General features: G+C 36.7%; 1 protein-coding gene across 1 annotated transcript in view; it reads right to left on the bottom strand.

Annotated features, from left to right (window-relative positions):
- DNTT (DNA nucleotidylexotransferase) overlaps positions 1-20,717 on the bottom strand; it is a gene marked incomplete at its 5' end in the record, with an annotated part of 112,592 nt that overhangs the window by 84,040 nt on the left and 7,835 nt on the right. Inside the window, 2 exons of the mRNA XM_082054194.1 lie at positions 2,405-2,530; positions 8,975-9,149. Of these exons, the coding sequence (XP_081910320.1) occupies positions 2,405-2,530; positions 8,975-9,149 (301 nt within the window). The remainder of the gene's footprint in view (positions 1-2,404; positions 2,531-8,974; positions 9,150-20,717) is intronic.

Genomic DNA, 20,717 nt, shown 5'->3' with positions numbered 1-20,717 from the left:
AGGCCTCCAACTGGACTCTGCCCCATTGACCTCAACTCTCTGGCTTCTTCCCTTCAGCCAGTTCGCAGTCCACCTCACTACCCAATCGTCCAGTCCACACTTCCTCAGCGTAGCAACAAGGATGCTGTGGGAGACTGAAATCAAGATACACCACATCCACTGCCCTGCCATCATCCATCCACCTGGTTATGTCCTCATAAAAGGCTATGAGGTTGGTCAAGCACGACTTCTCCTTGATGAAGCCATGTTGACTGCCCCTAATGACCCTCTTATCCTTGATATGCCTTAAGGTGGCACCAAGGATACATTGTTCCATCACCTTCCCAGGGATGGAGGTGAACTGAACGGTCTATAGTTAGCTGGGTCCTCTTTCTTGCCCTCTTTGAAGACTGGAGTGACATTTGCTTTCCTCCAGTCCTCAGGCACCTCTCCCATTTCCCACAACTTAGCAAAGATGTTGGAGAGTGGCCTAGCAATGACTTCAGCCATTTCTCTCAGCACCCACAGGTGCATCCAATTTGGACCCATGGATTTATGGATGCTCAGATTGCTTAATTGCTCCCTAACCCAGTCCTCATCAACCAAGACAAACTCCTCCATTGTCCTGACTTCCTTCCCTCTGGGGCCTCAGGGGTATGGAAAAATACAGTGCGAATTTACAAATGAAGATATTAGATTTTTCAAAAATTAAAATTTTAAAGATATCATTAAAAGGGAGCTACCTTATTCTAGACCTTTTTTCTGTTCAGAATTTAAAAATCAACAAAAACTTCGTGCCTTCTGGGAGTAGTCATTGTGCTTTGCCATTATCCATCACAATTTTAATTTTTTACCTTCAGAATGACTGACAAAATATCCTGCTACAGAAAATGCAACAAGGCACAGACTCCTACATTCCACTGTTTTCAGGAAGAGTAGAACTAAGGCACTTCCAATTTCTTCAAGAGGGCCCATATTTTACAGTATCTCTAAGTCACACTGTATTTGATCTGACATCTTCCCCTATAGCAGTGTGCATTTGATACTTGTAAACAGTGAAAAAAGAATGATTGCTTTCAAGAGGTTAAACAATAACATTCACAGCCTTGTTTTTCTAGCAGGAGGTGGGGCACAGTAACCATTTCAAAAGAAGCAATTTTGGGAATGTTGGAATCGTTGGGGTTGGAAGGGACCTCAGCAGGTCTCTAGTCCAACCACAGGCTCCAAGCAGGATCAAAACTCAATTCCCACCAGGTTGCTCAAAAAGGGAATTTTTTTTCACTAAGCAAACAGTTTAACCTCTTTGAGTACCATGAACACTACTATATAATTGGCATAATTGATTATTATTTCAAAGCATCACTACAAGGCAAAATTTAGGTTGTTTAATTTTTAACTGTGCATTCCCAGATCAAGACATTTCAGAGATTATTTTAGGTTTATCTTTAATTCCGAATTCTCTGAGGTTTTAGTACTTACTTTGTAAACGGGTTTTATTCCAAATTACTGCTGTTATTCTTTTTATATGGATCTTACAAATGATATTTACTTGAAAGATTAGTGCATATCTATAGGCATACACACAAAGTAAAAGCATAAAAATTATAAATAACAACAAAAATAATGAAACTTCAGGAAGTGTTTCAAGTTATAGGTGAAACATATGAATGAAACTACGTCAGATTTATTCAGACTATACTACAGTGAAGTCTCTGTGTCAATTGTTTCCTCTTGCATAGATGTCACTGAATATCTAGAGCCAGCCAGAGGAGTCATTAGGCACAATAATTTAAGCAGAATTTAGACCAGATGACTCAGGCTCTTCATACTTACGGAACTGTGTGATGCTATGAGCATTAAATAGGATATATGACAGTCTCCAAGATTTCTATTTAACTGAACAATTTAAGGGCTTTTTTTTCATCCTGTTAAAGTAATTACATTGATCATGCAACCTGTTTTCATAACTAAGCAATTCTGAAAATCTGAATATTACAACTGCTCTTTGAAGAACCGAACACCTGGACAAACGAGAAGGCAGCAAAGCAATTGTGAAGTACCTTGGACTGACATAAACCAAACTTGCTTATCATTACTTTCAAGTTGTCAAATAAGACTGTGATGAAAGGCTAAAAGATATTTTCAAAATGTTATTCTATCATTTGTTTTAAAAATTCATGTGTTTACAAGCTATTACTGTAATTAAAGATCCATTGTGTTAAGCTTTCAGCAATACTTAAAGGACACAATTAAGCTTGCACTCAATTTTAATATGCCAGATTCATAACTTTAATAAATTGTTATAATTGTGTTGCCTATTTAACTCATGAATTTGTTGATGATGTCATTGAAAATAATGAATCAAGTACTGTATTAATTATTTTACTTGTATTAATTTGTACTTCATTGATACAGTAACTATTACCGTGAATTTCTTGTTGTAGTTATTTAAAGTTGTCTTCCTTTGACACGAATACTGAGATACCTGGCTTGCAATAAAAGGTGGCACTTCTGATTCAGGTGTATTCAAAGGAGGAGACTGATCTTGTTCCTAAAAAAAAAAGAAAAAAAAAAAGGGGAAGGGGGGAAATAAGATTTTGTGACACACCTATCAAATAGCTTAAAATACATTCATGAGCCCCAAATATGTACATTCAAAAATAAGAGAATAATAAAGACCCTACCATCTTCCTAGGGAAAACATTTACTTTCACACTGGTTGCACTGGCAATACCAGTTCATCTGTTGTTTGCTGAGATTTTTCATTTATTTTCATTAGTAGGCTCTTGCACAGAGTTTCCAATGGCACTCTCATTAAAAAAAAAAAGTCTCTCTACACAACAAGTCTCTCTTCTACTCCTTTTATTGCAGTAAGATTGAAAACCTACAAAGCTTTAAGGGCAGATAGGCTTGAAAGAACAGAGTTTTCCCAGAAAACACTAGATGATTCAATAAGATCAAGGATGTTAGACCAATGTGAAAAAAACAAGATGCTCAAATAACTTTTTCAATCTGTAGCTAAATGCAGTGGTGAAGTAAAAATTTTTCCATTACTTTAAAAATAAACCTTTCCCACCCTCTTCCAGGTAAAAAACTTTTTTTGTTTGGATTTAATTCTTTAAGCTAAATGTCCAATTTTTGCGTCACTATAAAGGAAAGAAAACCTTTACAAACAGCCATAGAAGAGTTGTCTCCATCCTTTCATCCAACAGCTGGTGTTCACCTTATGATGTGGTTTCTCATTCAGCCCCTTCCGTACATGCTGATTCAACCCTGACATCATTTTTAGGTGTTCACTGGAGCAAGGAAAAGGAGACAGTTGCCAAATCTTAAATGGGAGTTTCCCAAGCACCAGGCTACCTACATGCTCATTCACTTTTTGCCTAATTTTGCTCTACGCAAAATCAACCAAGATGAACAAAAAAGTCTGTGGGCAACCCATCCCAGTAGAGTGGGAAGAGAATCCTCCTGAAAGGTAGGATACACCAAGTCACATTCCCATTGGCAAAAAAAGTATCCCAAGCATGAGTCCTCAACATGCAAGTATCCTGAGCAACTGGAAAAAGACAATCTAGCACCATCTTTGCTGCTGCTTTATGTGCTCAGTCCTTTAATTCTTTTGCTTTCATTAAAAGTGCCCAAATCTGAAATATTTTGGAAACGCCCAAAGTGTTCTCAGCATTTCTATATACTTTTTGCTGTTTTTCATTTTGTCTGAAAACATTCGGTAGATCTGTGAAAAACATATTGCATTGCACTATCCAAAAGCCACAGGGAAATGTTTCAACAACAACAAAATATCACAAAGATACACAGAGGATATTTTCACCCCCAAAATGTAACAATGAGCCCTTTCTCCCCTGTATCCAGAGACATGCAGACATAAAGGTAGCATCTCTGCTGGGCAAACCCATAAATATGTGTATGTGCCTTTCACACACACACACACACCCCCCCGCCCCCCCATATAATTTCATGCTAAATTGCCTTTATATTTGATACAGAGTAGTTAAATAATAGTATTCACATGCACACATAAAAGGCATTTGCTTGCACAGCTGAAGGAGCAGTGAATTATATGGCAGTTTTCATAGTATACACTGAAAGGAAGGAAGCTATTTTATGTGTAGGACCACTCTTGGGAATAACTGAAATGGGTTTCAGCCAGGATCAACAGCACAACTCATCCACTTTTGCACACATTCATGAATTATACTTGAAAATTGATTTTAAATCATATAAACTATGATTGATTACAGCTAATATACTGCTTGAAATTATAGCCTCAGCTGCAAAGACTGTGAACAAACAATGTTACTGAATAGAATATATAATAAGCTATTATCTTCATTAGGACATAGATACACAAAGAACAAGAGCTCTGCATTGTAGCATTACCTGGCATTGTGGATGAGAGCAAAATTAATGCGGAAACCCTATGTGTTTAAGAGTGATAGACTGGCACATAAACATTCACACTTAAACACTATTCCTGTGTCAGCAAAGATATTTGACATTTTTTCTTAATCAGCAATAGTTGTGGTTTTAATTAACAGGAATTGATTACATATAACAGAAGAAACTTTGGCTAGAAATCAACAGCAAAAATGTCTAGCAAACAGTAATTGCTATAGCCTGATTTTTAGGGAATATAACGGCGCCTGCATGAGAACTACAGGGATTATCTATCATCAGCAGAACATAAGAACAAGGTTGATATTGCTTTTTGGTGGGAAGAACAGATGGGATATAGTCATTTGTACAGATTATGGGACAAACCTAAAGATTCATCCAGTAGCAATTACAGTGTAGAACAAGCAATCCTGCAATCTCACACTACCTCAAAATAACTTGTAGTGCTGGGTAGAAACAACTACGGAGATGAGAAAAATGTAAGCATTACCATTCCTTTTTTTGCAGATAACTCCACTATATTAGAATGAAATTATGGTACACTGGACAGGGGCAACTACTGAAAAAATGTCCAATGTGTAGGCCACTTAACTGCTGGAGCTAATCAGAGTTTGTAACTCACATCCAGGCTGAAGTAACAATGAATGTCACTGCCACTTCTTCACAATGACATTTTCTGCAGGAAAATCAGCCTGTACCACTAGCATCAGTTTGTACAGCAGAGAGCCTTAGTTGCAGAACTGATTACTTCACTCTTTGTCAAACTATTTTTTTAATATACAAACAAAGAAGTATAATGACATAGGGAAATAACAAAGAGAGAGAGAAAATGGAGCAGCAGGGCATAAAGTGTGTGGATTCTAGAAACTGCATCAGGCCACATTATTCAACAGCCAGCAGCTTTGTAAAGTCCAGACAGCATTGATCAAATAATAAATTCTGCTGATATCCAGCATTTTATGAAGAGAAGGCATCCAGTTTATAAGTTTCATTTTATTTTCTAGGAAACTCTGACTTGTCAGTATGAAGGATTTCTTCCATTAGAGTCGCTCTCTTTCATGAGGCAACAGAGTGAGAAACTCTGGAAAACGTTAAATATGAGTTGCCTGTCACATAATACGGCAAGGGATCAAAAGATACACCACTTCCTTTTCCTAATACGGAGGAAAATCTTGCTCAAGAAAATAAATCTCTTCCTAAAAAAAAACCCAACCAACCAACAAACCTAACTAACTAACAAACAACTTTTGGGTTCTGACTGAGGAAAAATCAGAAGAGATGCAGACACAGCAGAGTTCCTAAGGCTGCTGAGGATACCAATCCACTTATGGTTTTCTTCCTTTATTTTTATCCCTCTGAAATCTTCCCATCTACCTCTTTCTTTGCCATTACCCAGGAAACAGCACTACTTTCTAGCATGTAGAGATGCCCTTATATACATATTAATGTCCATGTACTGCTATTGTCCAGAATATCCATCTGCTTGTGGTGTAAAATGTGTCTCCGGATGAAAGCATTCCTTTGCCATAGAAATATTTCAATTTTCCTTTAAAGTGGATGTTTACCTACCACACTTCCATAGCCTAATAAATTAAATTATGGCTACTAAATATAAAAGTCAACTGTTACCAAATGAATCAATAACAACTCAGACCATCTTAGATCTGGTCACCCGACCTTTCATACTCTATAAATCACTAATATCAGAGCATATCTCGGATCATTCGCAATCACAGAAAGATGTATTTTGGTGACAGTGGTAATTAATATGTTAGCTAATGATCTGTAACTCTGACTTTATTCCCCTTGTTTCGCATGGACAAAGACCTTTCTTTTTAGCAATACATTAAAACAAGCATCATGAATGAAGAACAACCTTCCAAATAGGCCACTGTAAGATCTGGAAGATGAAATCTGACTGCTGTTGATAATAACGGGAATTCTAACACTAAGCTACATGTAGATAAAATTTCGCCCACACCATTCCCCCACTGCAATTAATTCCTTTTACCTCAAAGCCTTCATGTTGTAGCCTGAGTTCAAGATTTGTTAATTTACTTTCACTTTGCATTTTACAAGATTGACATAATGGATCAAATTTGTCTTCAGTGAAACTGCAATTAAGTTACATTATGTATAAGATTGGTCTAGTACTTAAAAAGAAAATTAACCTTTGCTTCAATCCTTTCTTATTTCTCAAGGCAGAAAAAAAATCATGGGCACACTGCAACAAGAAAAATTATTTGTAAATTTGCCGTACGTCTAGAATCCTTTCTCTTCCTTCCTTGTTTGCTTTAAAAAAAATATTAGTTACTTTAGAGCCATTACATAATTAAGACTGTTCTAAACTATAAGCATTAAAGCTAACAGTACAACAGTCACTTGCTTATTGCATTCTACATTTATTAGCATGAAAACTTTATGGTTCAACAAAAACACATGCTCTGACTTGCAGAGTCAGTATCAAGTATAATAATTATCTCCTGGCATTGCTGCTACCTTTTTTTCATAAGTTTCTGCTCCAGCAGTATTCCAAATGGACTTTCATATAGAAAAGAAAATGAGGGCAGTTCAACTTGCAGTAGTCTGCTCATTGATTTAAAAAAAAAAAAAAAAAAAAAAACCCACGACACCACACAAAAAAACACGCACCGAAACAATGTAGTAAGCTTCAGTATCATTTGAGACATTTTGGAGAAAGACAACGGCATTTCTTACCCCTGAAATTTAAAAAAAAAAAAAAAAAAAAAAAAAACCAAAACAAAAAACAAACAAACAAAAAACCCCAAACAAACAACAACAACAACAACAAAAAAAACACAAAAAAACTTTGAGAGGATATTTTAAGATATCTGAATCTATAGGTCTTTAAGCACTGTTGAAATTGAGAACGTATATAAAGGGTAATGTGGTTTACTTTTAATCCTGAAGTGAAACTCTCAGCAAACTTCACAGGATTTTACCCATGTTTTGGATTTATTTCTTGTTTAGAGAACAGCTTTGCATTCCCAATATTTGTATTTTTGTGACCTGTTTGCCTACATAATGCAGTAGTTACAAGGTTTACAGGTGTTTTCTATTTTGCATTTTCTTTGGTCTATTTTCCCTCCAGCAGATTCACTGAAAATATTATAAATATGCCGCAAAAATACTTCATTGGAAGGACTGCAAATATAAACACACACTCTGCACAGAATTATGCTGAGTCTGAGCGCGACAGCTCCATCTGGTGTATTCACTCCTCGCCCCCAAAGTGTTATTAAACAGTAATTCTTATACATAAAATCCTGGAAAACAGTTTCTGGCAATAAAAGATGACTGAAAAAATTAATCAGTTACAGTTTTTCTTGGGGAAGGGCGGAATTTATGAATCATCCTTCATAACCTAAACATCACAATGAAGAAGCAGCAAACAGTGCAACATTGTTGTTAAATAATCAGGCAGCCTGTGCCTCTCAGGAAGATACACACTGTGGATCCTGCTGTGGTCCCAATGCTGATGGGTTTCCCAGTTAGTGTATCGCACAGTTCACACAGAGCACTAGACTAGACACTTGGAAATCAGCAGCAATCCTACCCTTCACTTCAGAGCGCTTTAGCTCAGACTTGTAATTCTCTTGATGCACCAGAGCACATTAAATCCACCACCGTGAGGCTCAAGCATGTGCAGAACATGGGAATGGGTTTGTCCTGACACATCGCAGGGTCCGTTTCATGGGCACAGCAGCATGGGCTGTCTTTGCACTGGGCACAGCACATCCGGGCATCCCTACCACACCCTCATCACCTACAGTCTGTACCGGGCATGTTGAATACCACTGCTTCACACCACACTCCAACTTGATAAATTAGCACATAATTTTGTCAAATACAGACCAGAATATATTATCGTCCATTGCTTCGAGGTCAAACACCATTCACCAAATAATCAGCCTGCTATTCACAATAACTTCTCACTTACAGCTCCCATTGAGAGATAATACAATACAATAAACCCCCTTTTTTTTTTTCTTAGCACAGCTGTACTTGGTGGTTGCATTTGACAGACTGCAACAGCTTTCATTTCACAGGTCCTTCAAGGGCCCAGCAGTCAGCCAATCACTTCCAAAGGAAAATGTTTTAATATTTTTGGTACTGTTTTGAAGAGGCAAATTTGTCCATCAGAAGCCCATTAAAACACTCTGCCCTCAGTGGAAACTTTACCATGATGTTGAGGTATTTGTGGAAATGCCACAAGTACCACAACAGTAAATGCTTCACTGATGGATACTTCCCCTTTTATAGCATCCTTTTTTTTCCCTTTTAGGAATGATGTATATTAGAGTTTGTAACACATGATGACATAGTATCTTAGCATTTTTAAAACTGTCAATTACTCATGTGAACTTTAGTGAAAAAAGTTTTTAAACTTAAAATATATCACAAGTATATAATCTTTTAGATTAAAAAAAAACCAAACAAAAAAAACAAACAAAAAAAAAAAAAAAACAAAACAAAAAAAAATCCAGACACACACAAAACACCCCAAACATAGTTATTCATTTTGCGTGTCACTGTATTTACACTGAGGGATCTGTCTTACCATGAGACGATACTTCATTTCTGAATCAACTGGTCTTCCCGCTTCCATGCAGGCTGTGAACCAGGAGATATCCAGCAGTTCAAACCTGGAGCTGTCACCCACAGCCTGTCCTCTCAGCCAGTCCAGCACCTCCAAGTAAGAGTTATTCTCAGCCACAATATGAGTGACGGAGTCACTGTCAAGAAGTACACACAAAGTAGTTTTCTTATTTTCCAGAACCCAACTGTACACAGATACAGAGCTGCTATTTCTATACTTACTTACCATGCACTTCCTGAAAATTGTCATATATACTGTACGTTAGGATGTGGGAAGCAGTTGTGTTTTCATATCACAATATATCTATTCCTGTCATTGAATCTGCTTTAAGATTTTAGCCTGACAGTTCCTCTAAGTGCAGCATTTTCTCTCTTTTTTTCAGTATTTCCTATCACACATTTTTTTACAACTCTGAAAATATTTGGCTTGCACAAGAAGTACCATAATGAAAAGGTTGCTTTAGAATACTTGACAGCCCCTTCCCAATTTTCCTGATCAATTAGTGAAAGCTTTACAGTATTCAAAAGTCTGTTAACAATAATTCTTTAAACTTCACAGCTAGCAGCATCTTTTTGTAAATTTAACTTTTCTGTATTTACATTAAGCTCTTTACATATGGCATTGTCAAATGTTTGTGACTTAAATCTTATGAATTATGCACTCCATATAAAGACCATTTCCTCGCTAATAAAAGGTCAGTCTCTTACAAAATTGATATCCTAGTTTACTGAATGTAAAATTTACAGATTGAGTAATTATTGAACACATTATATAGTTTACATCATTTAAAAATACAGTAGCACAAAGGTCATTACACTAAATTTGGGTTGATGTACTAGAATAACATTGGAAAGAATCCCATGATGGTTCATGATTAAAAAGGCACACTTCTGCACCTTCCAAAGGAAAATAATGGACAAGGACAAAGTTACATTTCAAGAACAAATTACATGCAAACTTAGGATGATCTCTAAATTTCTACCTTGCCTATTTCACTCCTCTGCAAGTTCAGGAAACTACTAACTTGGTAGGAAAATTTGAGTGGTTCCTAGCATTCCCCCCTTGGCACACACTGCAGGAGGGTGCTGTCACCCACAAGAACAACAGCAGATAAAGGAGGAAACTCTTCATTTTCATTAAACCTGCACAGCCTCAATATCTCTGAAATAAATGCCAAAATTAACTGATATCAGTTAACAGATTCCTCAACTTCTTGGGGAAAAGGCAGAGAGAGACAGTGTCATTATTTGACTTAGTTTTTCTAGAAATAAGCCTAGAATTGGAACATAAATTGTCTTGATGGTAGCCGCCTTCATTTGCAAACCTCTGTAGCCTCCTACTAGCTCATGCTGCTGACAGGCTTGTGCACATACAGTAAATTTCACACAGACCTGACAGATTGCTTTGCAGTCCTTCTGTAACACCTGGAGAAGTTAAGCCACCAACATGTCCAGGCAGACAGGGCACCACTGGTAGAGACAGCTGGTTAGTATGAACTTCAAAAATGATGTGTGCTAACCATTAAAGGTAGACTGCACAACTTTTCAAAGCAAACTACTTTCCAGGAGATGAACAAAACCCCTTGGCCTAATTCATAAAAATAATCACTGATTTCATTAAATCACAATGACAAATACTTCAGTCACCCCATAGAAAACTGTTACCACATAACTCACCGCTACATTAGATATACTACCAGGTGTTCTAAAAAGATTGACCAAATTGATGTGTAACTGCAATTATGATTTGGGTCTATCTTTTTGAAACACCCTGTATATTTGGAAAGGTATTGAATGTACTATACTTCAGAAATATGAAAAGTGTCGTTGTATAGCACAATTTTTTTCTCCCACATTGTGGAACTTGTGGAGCAGAGTCCATTAAAAAAAAAATTTAAAAATCCCAATTTATTTTAATCTAAAAGATTACAAATCTAGGTTAGGTGAACCTCCATGAAACACTATTGGTTCTAGTATTACTTAACCCTGCTTGGTTGTACTCCAATGAAGTTGTCACATCATTACTTGAAGGGGGGGCGGGAAAGCAGTTAGAGACATATAACTTCTTCTTCCTGTGGTTTATGTCACTTTATATAAAATATTCATATGCAGTATATTTGTACCAAGCTGCAGATCTGGGAACTTTGCCATCGCTATGCTCACAGCAGCAGTTTAGCTGCTGTGCACCAGTTTCCTCTGTTACCTGTACAGCTGTGCTTTTTTCTTGGCAAAGAACATAACCAATTTAGCATTTCCTCTGGAATTTTCAAAAAACAAAAATCAACAGTTAAATAGTTCTGTCTCATCCAGTAGCGGCTAAGTTGAAATGAAACTTAACACCTGCCTTGCATACAATTTACAGAAAGGCTGAGAAACTGGCAATAAATACCTGTGTGTAAAAGCAGCCCAGATAAAGCCTCTACTTAGTCCTCAATGTAATGTTGATGTAGGATTCAGAACAGCCCAGTTCACTTTTTCTCCCCTAAGAATTCAATTAGTTTTGTATCAGACACTAATTGCCCACTTCCGTTCAATACCTGCTAGAATCTTGCTTTACAAGTTATTTCATCCTCCCTTCTTCCTCAGGCTTTCAAAGCTGACGGGATTGAAAAATCTGTGGAAATCAGCTTTGATAGGGAGGACCCAGTTGTATACTATCTGCATACAGATGCAGAGAAATGATCAATACTTGGTTTTCTTCCAGCTTTTCAGAGAACATACAAAATGATGAAGCTTTCGGAAAACTGCATAATGACATAACCAGCACTCATGAAAAGCATTATTTGGAGGAAGGATTCCTTCAAAATAGATTGGCTTATTGAAACACCACCAGACAAATCTGCAGTTGCAGTATATTTTCACCCTGAAATGCCATATCTGTGGTATTTTATTCTTACGTTTTTTTCTTCAGTGCTCTTCCAGATTCTACTAACGTGTCAGCCAGTAACCTTGAGACTCACATCAGTGTATTACTCACAGGAAGACTAAATATTGGAATACCAGAGATGTTCTAGAGAAATGTCCCTCTCAATCCATCATATTTTCCATTCTTGCATATTTAATTTTTTTTCATTTCAGAAATTGGCCATTAAGTTTAATGTAAACTTAACCTGACTTCAAGGGTGAAATAAACAATGGCTGATTTAGATCAGCTAAAGACATGATTCATTGATTCCAGTGAGACTATACAAAAGCATAGAAACACATCCTGCGGAAAACATTTCCAAGTTCACACATAACGTTTTTTATTTTCCATGTGAGAAGCAGTACATTGAAAAATGCAGACAAATTAAAACTGACAGACTTAAGATAAACCAGAAGCAAAGATTTTTAGAGGTTAAAAGAATAGAAATTTTGCTAATATTTGTGATCTGCCTGATTTCTGTGCAGAAGACAATAGAAATGAACCATGCTTGAGGAACACCCACTGAAATCCTGAAGCACTTTTATAGCGGGTAGAGCAATGTATATCCACTAAATATATAAGCAAAAACTTCAGCCGCAGTCTATTTGTGTGACTGCATTTATTAAATTAGAATGCTTCTAGCAGCATTACTACATTTCATTTCTACACATATAAACATTTTCCTACCTTAGCTCACTTTCTACTCTGAAACCTTTTCTTCTTGCCAGATCCATCAAAAACTTCCTTCTGGTCATTCCCATCTTCCTCTGCATAATAAATATGACAAACTTATTGAACTTTATTTCATAACTGCAGGAAAGCTTTGGGGAACACATCCCTTTCTGTCTCTTCCTCTGGGAGAACACAGCTGGAGCTCTGATCCTATCCATGATGCAAGGCAGAAGTGTTTTCACTTGGGTAAAAGGGAGATAACATGCTTTCTGCCAGGCAGCAGCTGTATTTAATGTCACCACCCATTGAAGTAATTTTCTTCTGTTTCCCCTCTGAAATCAAAAACAGGTGCTACACAAGCAGAAACATCACTTGCTTTCTAACAGCTGGGACTAAATGCACAGAACTACTCCAAGCAGGTGCAAATACACTTTCATTCTTTAAAACAACCATTACCCATAAAGACTTTATCCAAATACTATTGATCAATGCAAAATTATCTCAAAATATCAACTATGACTTCAGCTGGTTCAATGACCCAGTTCCATCAAATTGCAGGGTATATTAATTTCCAATTTACTAAAAACAAGCAAACAAAAAAACAAACAAACAAAAAAAAAACCTCTTCTTATTATTACTAGGAACTATGTCTGTCCTGGTTTTGTTAAAAAACAAGTTTCTCTTTTAGCGAAGTAAAGTCAGCTAAAGCCTTCATATTAGCTGCATTTTCCTGGAGAACCAGGTACAAGTTTTGGTAAACATAGCAATGGAATGCGAAGTTATTGATAAGCATGGATGCACCTCTCGCGAGAGGGGCAACAAGAAACAGGTGATCAAGAAACTGACCAACTGTGTATAACAATCCATTCACGTTAATACTTCATACAAAAGTGGGAGATCACGAGGATCTCGTCCACCTTCTTTCCTTTTGCTTATAGCTGACATTAGGAGAGGACCTTGCTAGTCGTCCCTGTGAACTGAGGCCTAGTGAGAGACTGAATCCAGCTCCGAGCTGGGCTGCAGAGTCCAATCCAGGACTTTGGGTGCCAGCTCTGCAGTTGTTGAGACTTTCAAGATTGGTTTTGTATATTTTGTGTTATTTTCTCTATTCTTATTAGTAGCATTAGTAAAACATTGTTAATTTTTCCAACTCTCTTCTCTCAGTCCTTATTTCCCTCCCAATCGCCTGTCCTTAGTGGGAAGGGGGCAGAGGGAGGGGCAAGAGGGGGAAGTGGGGGGAGAGGAGATTAACAATACATCTGCCAGGGTTTTATTGTCATCCTGCAATCACAACCCTCGACAACGTCTTAGAACACAACTAAATAACAGTATGTAAATATGTTGTAGAAGAGCCTGTACACTTGCTGCTTCTATCTAATTAATTTGATTTTAAAAGGAGAGTTTGTTGGGTTTTTTTAAGAGAGCAAACAAAAAAACAAGCTTTAGAAATTAGATTTACAATAATATAAATCCTTTGCTGTTTTGATACCATGGCAATGAAAAACAAAGCGTTAGAGATGTGTTTAAATATGCTCCTGGTGTGCATTGCCAGTATTGCTTTCTATTTGCCTGGGAATGTACTGCTCTCTGTGGCAGGTACAGTACAGAAAAGGTAACTATCTTCCTGCTTTTAAGCACCTATTGATCTCCAAAACCACTACAGAGGAGATTATGGAGGCTATGCACCATATTCTCCTAGAGGATGGGGCATTGGTCATCAGAGAACTACACTAGAATTAGTTGCGGACATTGTGTTGGATCCAGTCAGGTATCACCCTGAATTTCCATCAGAGCAAAGTGAGGGCAAAGAACCAGGCTTACAGCACGTGCATCTACTTCAGCACAAATCTACTTCAGTTGTGAATATCCCCATTTCCATGTCAAGTTGGATTTTTAATTTTAGTGTAGCAGAGAATTTGGATTTTACCAGTCCTTCAGAATGTGTCAAGAACATTATATCTTGCAATTCTCATCGCTCATGTTCGGGAGAGGAAGCAAGGTGGAAAAGTCCTGCCTGAATCAGATCTATCAATTTTACTTTCAGTCATTTTTATCACAGATGGATATACAACCTGAGTTACAGAAAAAATGAGTGAAAAGCTATTTTCTGCAATTATGGCCATGAGTTTAAAATAAAATTATAAAAGTATTACTGAAGTTTTCACAGCCCTATAGCTCTTGCTTCTTCAACTGTGTTACCTGCCACAGATATAAAGAAACAGTTTTCATCAGAATAGAAACCAACCATCAAAAATTAATATAGAGCTTTTAGCTCTAGGGTCTTCCTGAGGCCATGAAGAAAATACATACATAGTTCAGTACATTGACTAGACTCCATTTATTTCTTCCCTCGCTTAAGGATAACCCAGAAGCCAAAATATCTATTCCTCTTTCTGATTCATAACGTCAAAATTGTCAAAATAAATCATTTCAAGGTTATTTTGAAATTATATGAGATATTTTCATAGGAACTGGAAAATGGACAAGCAGACTTTAAGAAGCTTAAGCAAAAGAATAGCAGCAAGGAGAAAAAAAAAATTAATAGTGATGAGTCTGGCGTTAAGGCTGAGCAATATGTTTCAGTTGCTCCATGTCTGGTTTCCAGACTACCAATGAACCAGTGAATACTGGCCATCTCCCTGTTTATAGCCTTCCTAGGCTGGTAAAGCACTTTATCTCAAGCCCCACAAGGAATAATGTATTTGAGAACAGATTCTTTACATATGTTAAACAACGTCTTATTTTAGGATATAATTAATTCAGTGCTCTCAAACATGTATATATAATTTCCCCTAGTGTAACATCAAGATGCTTAGTGCCAGTAAAATCCTTCTGGCATGAAAAACATAAGTTATTATTCCTTTGTGTTATTGTAATAACTCTTGAGCCAGATTTTCAAGGGTATTTAGGTGCCAAAAACTACAAATAGAGGCCTACTGGGATTTTCAAAATATCTAAGCAACCTAGGCATCCAGCTCCTTTGGAAATCAATTTCTGGCTTTGAACCTAGTGCAAAGAGATTTTCTCTGTCTAATAAACGCAGTATAATATTATGAAAAGGTATCTGCCAATGATGCAATTTTATTAAACACACTTTCTAAAATTAACAGGATTTCCATATCCCAGATGAGTCAATAACCTAGTCTCCTACAACGCTACATTATAGTATTTTTGACAGCAACACAGAAAGTAGAAAATGCATTAGGGAGAGAGCAAATACAGCAGAGAAAAAGCATGTCTCATTTATGACAAAGTATCTTGTTATCTGCATTGTGACACCACGTAGAATAACCTTACCCTCCACCACATATTAGTGGCCTAAAACCACAGAAATTTGCAGAAATTTTTCCCTCTCAGTAGAGTCTCCTGGAGTTCAGAGTAGTTCACATCCCTAGGGGGAAATCTAGAACAAGTTTCCATGTTCTGATGTTCTTGCTGGGGATCATTTTTGTGCACAGATTAAGAAAGAGATATATATAAATGCTGATGGTCATTTAAACAGTTGTCTTTGATCAGTCATGGTGTCTGTGCCAACAAGAGCATCCCAAGCAGTCTTCAAGCAGCATCTAGTGCAGGCCTCAGCCTGAAGCCCAAAGTACTGCTCTGGCTTCAAATGGGGGTTTCCTCAGGATGAAAAGTGCAAGAACACACAATTTCTGGAGAGGACAGTTTAGGTCCTTCAAATTTCAGTATTCACACATGCTTTCCCTGCACCTTCTTGATTATTGTCAGATAGTCTTTTAGTGCCCTGCTTTCATGTGCACTGCATTGTAAATATTTGATAAAATGTTGCTTGCCCATTTTATATAGCTTCCCTGTGAAGAGCAGTGAAAGGTGCTTTTAATACACAGCCACAGTATGCTAACCTTCAGAGAAAGCATCTCTCAAGTACCATCATAAAACTAGAGAAGTGATTGTTTGGATACTTTTTTGTTTATTTATTTCACATAGGATTAACAGCGTTTCATGCAGTATTGTTTCACAAGGATTAATTTCTCTTAGTTTTTTCATTTTAAAGTCTTTGGTGATTAAGCATTTTCCAATTAACAGTTTCATGGACATTTAAAATTCCTTCTGATATTTGAGTTTGTCCAGATATTGCCATGACTTTGCTTTTGATAAAATTCTGGCCTTCTTGGCTACTAAACACTCCCCTTTGCTCTTGATACCTGTTCTACCAATCTCTCGATTCCTAAAAGTAATATGGCAGGCGTTTTTCCTGGTTTTAGTAAAAATTTGGGGAAATCCAATTATATTTAAGTTATTACATAGAATTTTTCTATATTTGTACTAGTTACACTTAGTCAATGCATACATCTGAAAGATGTACATATAGCAAAATGTAAAATATTTAAGAACTTTTTTTGGCGAAATTTTGTCTCTTACAAACAAGTACGGGCTTTGTTTTAATCCTTTTATTTATTTGTTTTACTTCAATCTTCTGCTTCACTTGTCACCTGGGAGCTATATGGACTCATGAAGGCCTTGAGTTTGTCTTTAATTCTATATTACATGGAAAGTTTTTATTATTGTTTAGTAGGTAAACAACAAGCTTAATATCTTACAATTCCACTGCACAAAAGGGATCAGTATCTGGAATTCCTGGACACTGCTACCTGCAACAGAAAACCTTGTTTGAGAACACATTGAATCTATTCCTTCAGTCCCTACATTTTTCCCCATAAACCAATATATAAATTCTGACAAAATGAGCATGGTAAGCCAATCTGGCTAGCCTACAAAATAAAGAAACAGAACATCATGCTGTTACATTTGATCCCAGTTTTTTGAATAAGTGTATTATATCCTGGAAATATTCAGATAAAATTAAAAATCAATTCTCCCTCATCTCTTTTGGCATTTATATTCTTTGAACTACTGGAACTTTTCAGAGGGTAACAAATATACATGCTTGAGTTACATCAAAAATTATAAACTCTGTTAAATACCCAGATGACCAAGAATTTTGGAAAACTGATCAATTGATAGTATGCTTTTAATGTGTTTACTTGGCTGTATCATGGCATTTGGCAGGTAAGATAAAGTAGGCTTAGAGAGCATATGAAATCTTGTAGTTGCTGTCATCAAGTCTACAGCATTTCTGATGTATATGGCCTGAATAGCTGCTTATCTTCCACTCCCTCCCCACCTGTTCCCCAAAACTGGAGATTAAAACATGAATAAAACTGTATTTAGCAACATCTCTCAAAAACTGCCCACACAGAAATCATACCAAGAGCTGACAGCTTCTTCACCTGATTGTATACACAGCTAGTACAGAAAGGGTTTGTTCTTCTAAGCCTTTTCTGAGGAAACTAGGGAAGAGCGATATCACAGTGCTGAATAATAAAATACAGCAAAAGAGTTCATCCTTACAGAATGAGGAAAAGTAATTTGTAACAAATCCTAGCAGGAAATAATTCCACTCACATCAATCTGCCTATATTCCCTGGAAACTATTATTTTCAGTCTTTCTTCAGTTTCTGTGTTCAGAAACAAAGCTTACAATTGCTCCCTTTGGTTACTCTACTAATGGTAGCTGCTGCTCCTTGTTGTGATTGTTATTGGACTATTCTTTGATTTTTTGTGCTGGTGCATCAATGGTTTTCTTTATACTGTAGTCTCATGAGAGCCTTGTTAACCTCTCAGCAACAAGCAGAGACATATCTACATAATCCCATCAATATACATGGTCAGGCATGTCCTTTGACAGTTATCCATCTCTTCCAAACACAGTTTACAAAAGTAAGGGTCTCTGGATGTTGAGCACCATCTATTTAGACTCACATTCATCTCATTGCCAGTATCAAGGTTGCATGGCTGTTTTAGGCAGCTGAGAAGAATATTTCTCTCAATGATGAATAAATAACATTCCTGTGGACACTGCAGAAACTTATTATATAGAAAGATAATACCAGTAATCAATACACTGTAATATAAAAATCCTTATTCCATCACCTTCATTCTCTCATAAAGGACCCTTATTTCCTCCCTCACTCCTCTAGTAAGACACTGCTAATATAACAGCTAATTTGATCATGTATCTTCTTTTAATTAGTTATTACAATAATTACTAGATGGTAGAATTGATGCATCTTGCACTAACACTGCAAATGCAGTTCTAGACCTATTTACATTACAGAATATACAAACAGCAGTATGTGTGAGATTTATGTCTTCTGCACTCACAGATAGTAAAGCATGATGCATTTAATAAAGATAGATGTTCTTAGGCCAAAATAATGAAAAATGAGAAATGAGAAAAGGCTATTGCCATGTTTCACAGAAAGCTTTCAACTATACACTCAATTTTCAGTAGCGCGGGAAAGCTTCTTTGGCTTGCTGTTCCCACATCCTCAAGCTGAGGAGATAATCAGACCAGGTTATATAAAAGAGATGAATAAATAAGAGTAAGTACCATAGATAATGTTGTTGGAGAGGGAAGAAAAACTTATGAATAATATTATGTGGTATGTCCCCTTGTCCTCTCAAAAGTTTATGTGAATCACACCAAGATAAGAAACTTTCATTTTCTGTCTATTGAGCAGAAGCAACAGGTAATGGCTAAAAGTACAGTGGGTCCTGACGGAGCTCTTTCTGCACACTCTGCTGAAACAAGCTGTAGAAAATAGTCAGAGCTAGCATCAGAGAAGCTGAAAGAATTGCTGATGAGGATTACATGTATCTTTGTGTTATCTCCAGAGAGAAAACAAAACAGATGTTCATCTGAGTGACATGTTGTGAATTTTGCAGGTGAAGGAAAAATATTAGAAGCCTTTTTTATTCTAGAAATCTGAGCTGAAGGAAGCTAGAAAGCAGAGTGGAATGGGGCAAAATTCTCACCTTTTTGATTTACTGAGGTTCTGAGTGCCACTAATGCAGAATTAATTACAGCAGAAGTAACATAGCAAGAGTGAGTTTGCTTTATCCAGTTGGATTTTTTTTAATCCAAAACCAGTCTTGTGGCACAGTTTTCACAAAAGCATTATTTCAATTTCTTGCTGAATTCACGTATAATTTGACAGCTGCCTGAGTATCACAAAAAATATTTTGTATTTTGCAGTGTGGATTTGATGGCTCTACTTTTCAGTACAATGAAAGCTAATTTTTTTTTCCAGCTACATAAAAATCTACTTCTCAAATCCACTGGAAAGTCTTTTTCCAGGCTATCTCAAAACTTACTCCCCCATTTCACTGTGCAGAAAATTGATTTTAATTAAGTCCATTCAAAAGTTGCAGTAGCCCCTACAAGGCCGGTGCCAGTATAGCACTGCATACTTGCTGAGCTGTGAACATATGTCAATCAATCTTTAAGAAGACCACACTGTCCCCAGATACTTTTGAGAAGACAGCCATTAGAGCCGTCTTTCTGACTCTTTAAATCCCAGATGTAAATCTTGTGCCATTATTTTATGATGCACACCTGCTTATTAGGAAATTCCATCACAAGTTTTGACACATTCTTACACTATGCAGAGAGACAGTATAATTCCACCTAACTGAAGTACTTGTATTGTGAGCTTTACTCCTCTTTCCCATGTTTATTGCTGCATAGAGGATCCAGTTTTAAGAAATTAAAGCTAATTTTCTGCTATGGGAAAAATCAGACTCAACGTACTATTGTGTAACTATGAATGAAGCTGGTAATTCACTAGTTAAGTGACAAAACAGAAGAGCACACCATACTGAAGAACTTTCTGTCAGAAAGCTTCAACATCTTTCTTCCAACTGTTTCCCATACCCTTGTTTTTCTATTCCTAGGCTAAACTAATTATTGTCATATATTATTAACTGTGACAGCAGGAAGCATATAAAGCAGGTAAATCTATTTTTGAATGCTGTTCTGTTCCAAAAATTCACTCAAAACTTCACTAAAAATACATGCTGTTTATAATTTAAAGACATTTTAAGTTATTCACTTTGTCTTTCATGATGTTATTAAAGATGTAATTCAATATCATAGTTTTATTTTGCTGTTGGCAGATCATCATGAGGTTTACAGTGCATCAGAATTAAAAATGTCATGAATACAAGCATGATACACAAACAAATTTAGCCTCTATTTTGTTTAACTGTGTTGAAATATGTGGAATTACACAGATGTAAAATCAGGCCAAGCTAGAGGGGA

The sequence above is a fragment of the Streptopelia decaocto genome, assembly GCF_964273445.1.
Source record: "Streptopelia decaocto genome assembly, chromosome: 5".
NCBI classification, from domain to species: Eukaryota; Metazoa; Chordata; class Aves; order Columbiformes; family Columbidae; genus Streptopelia; species Streptopelia decaocto.
This window is presented reverse-complemented; position numbering and strand designations above follow the sequence as displayed.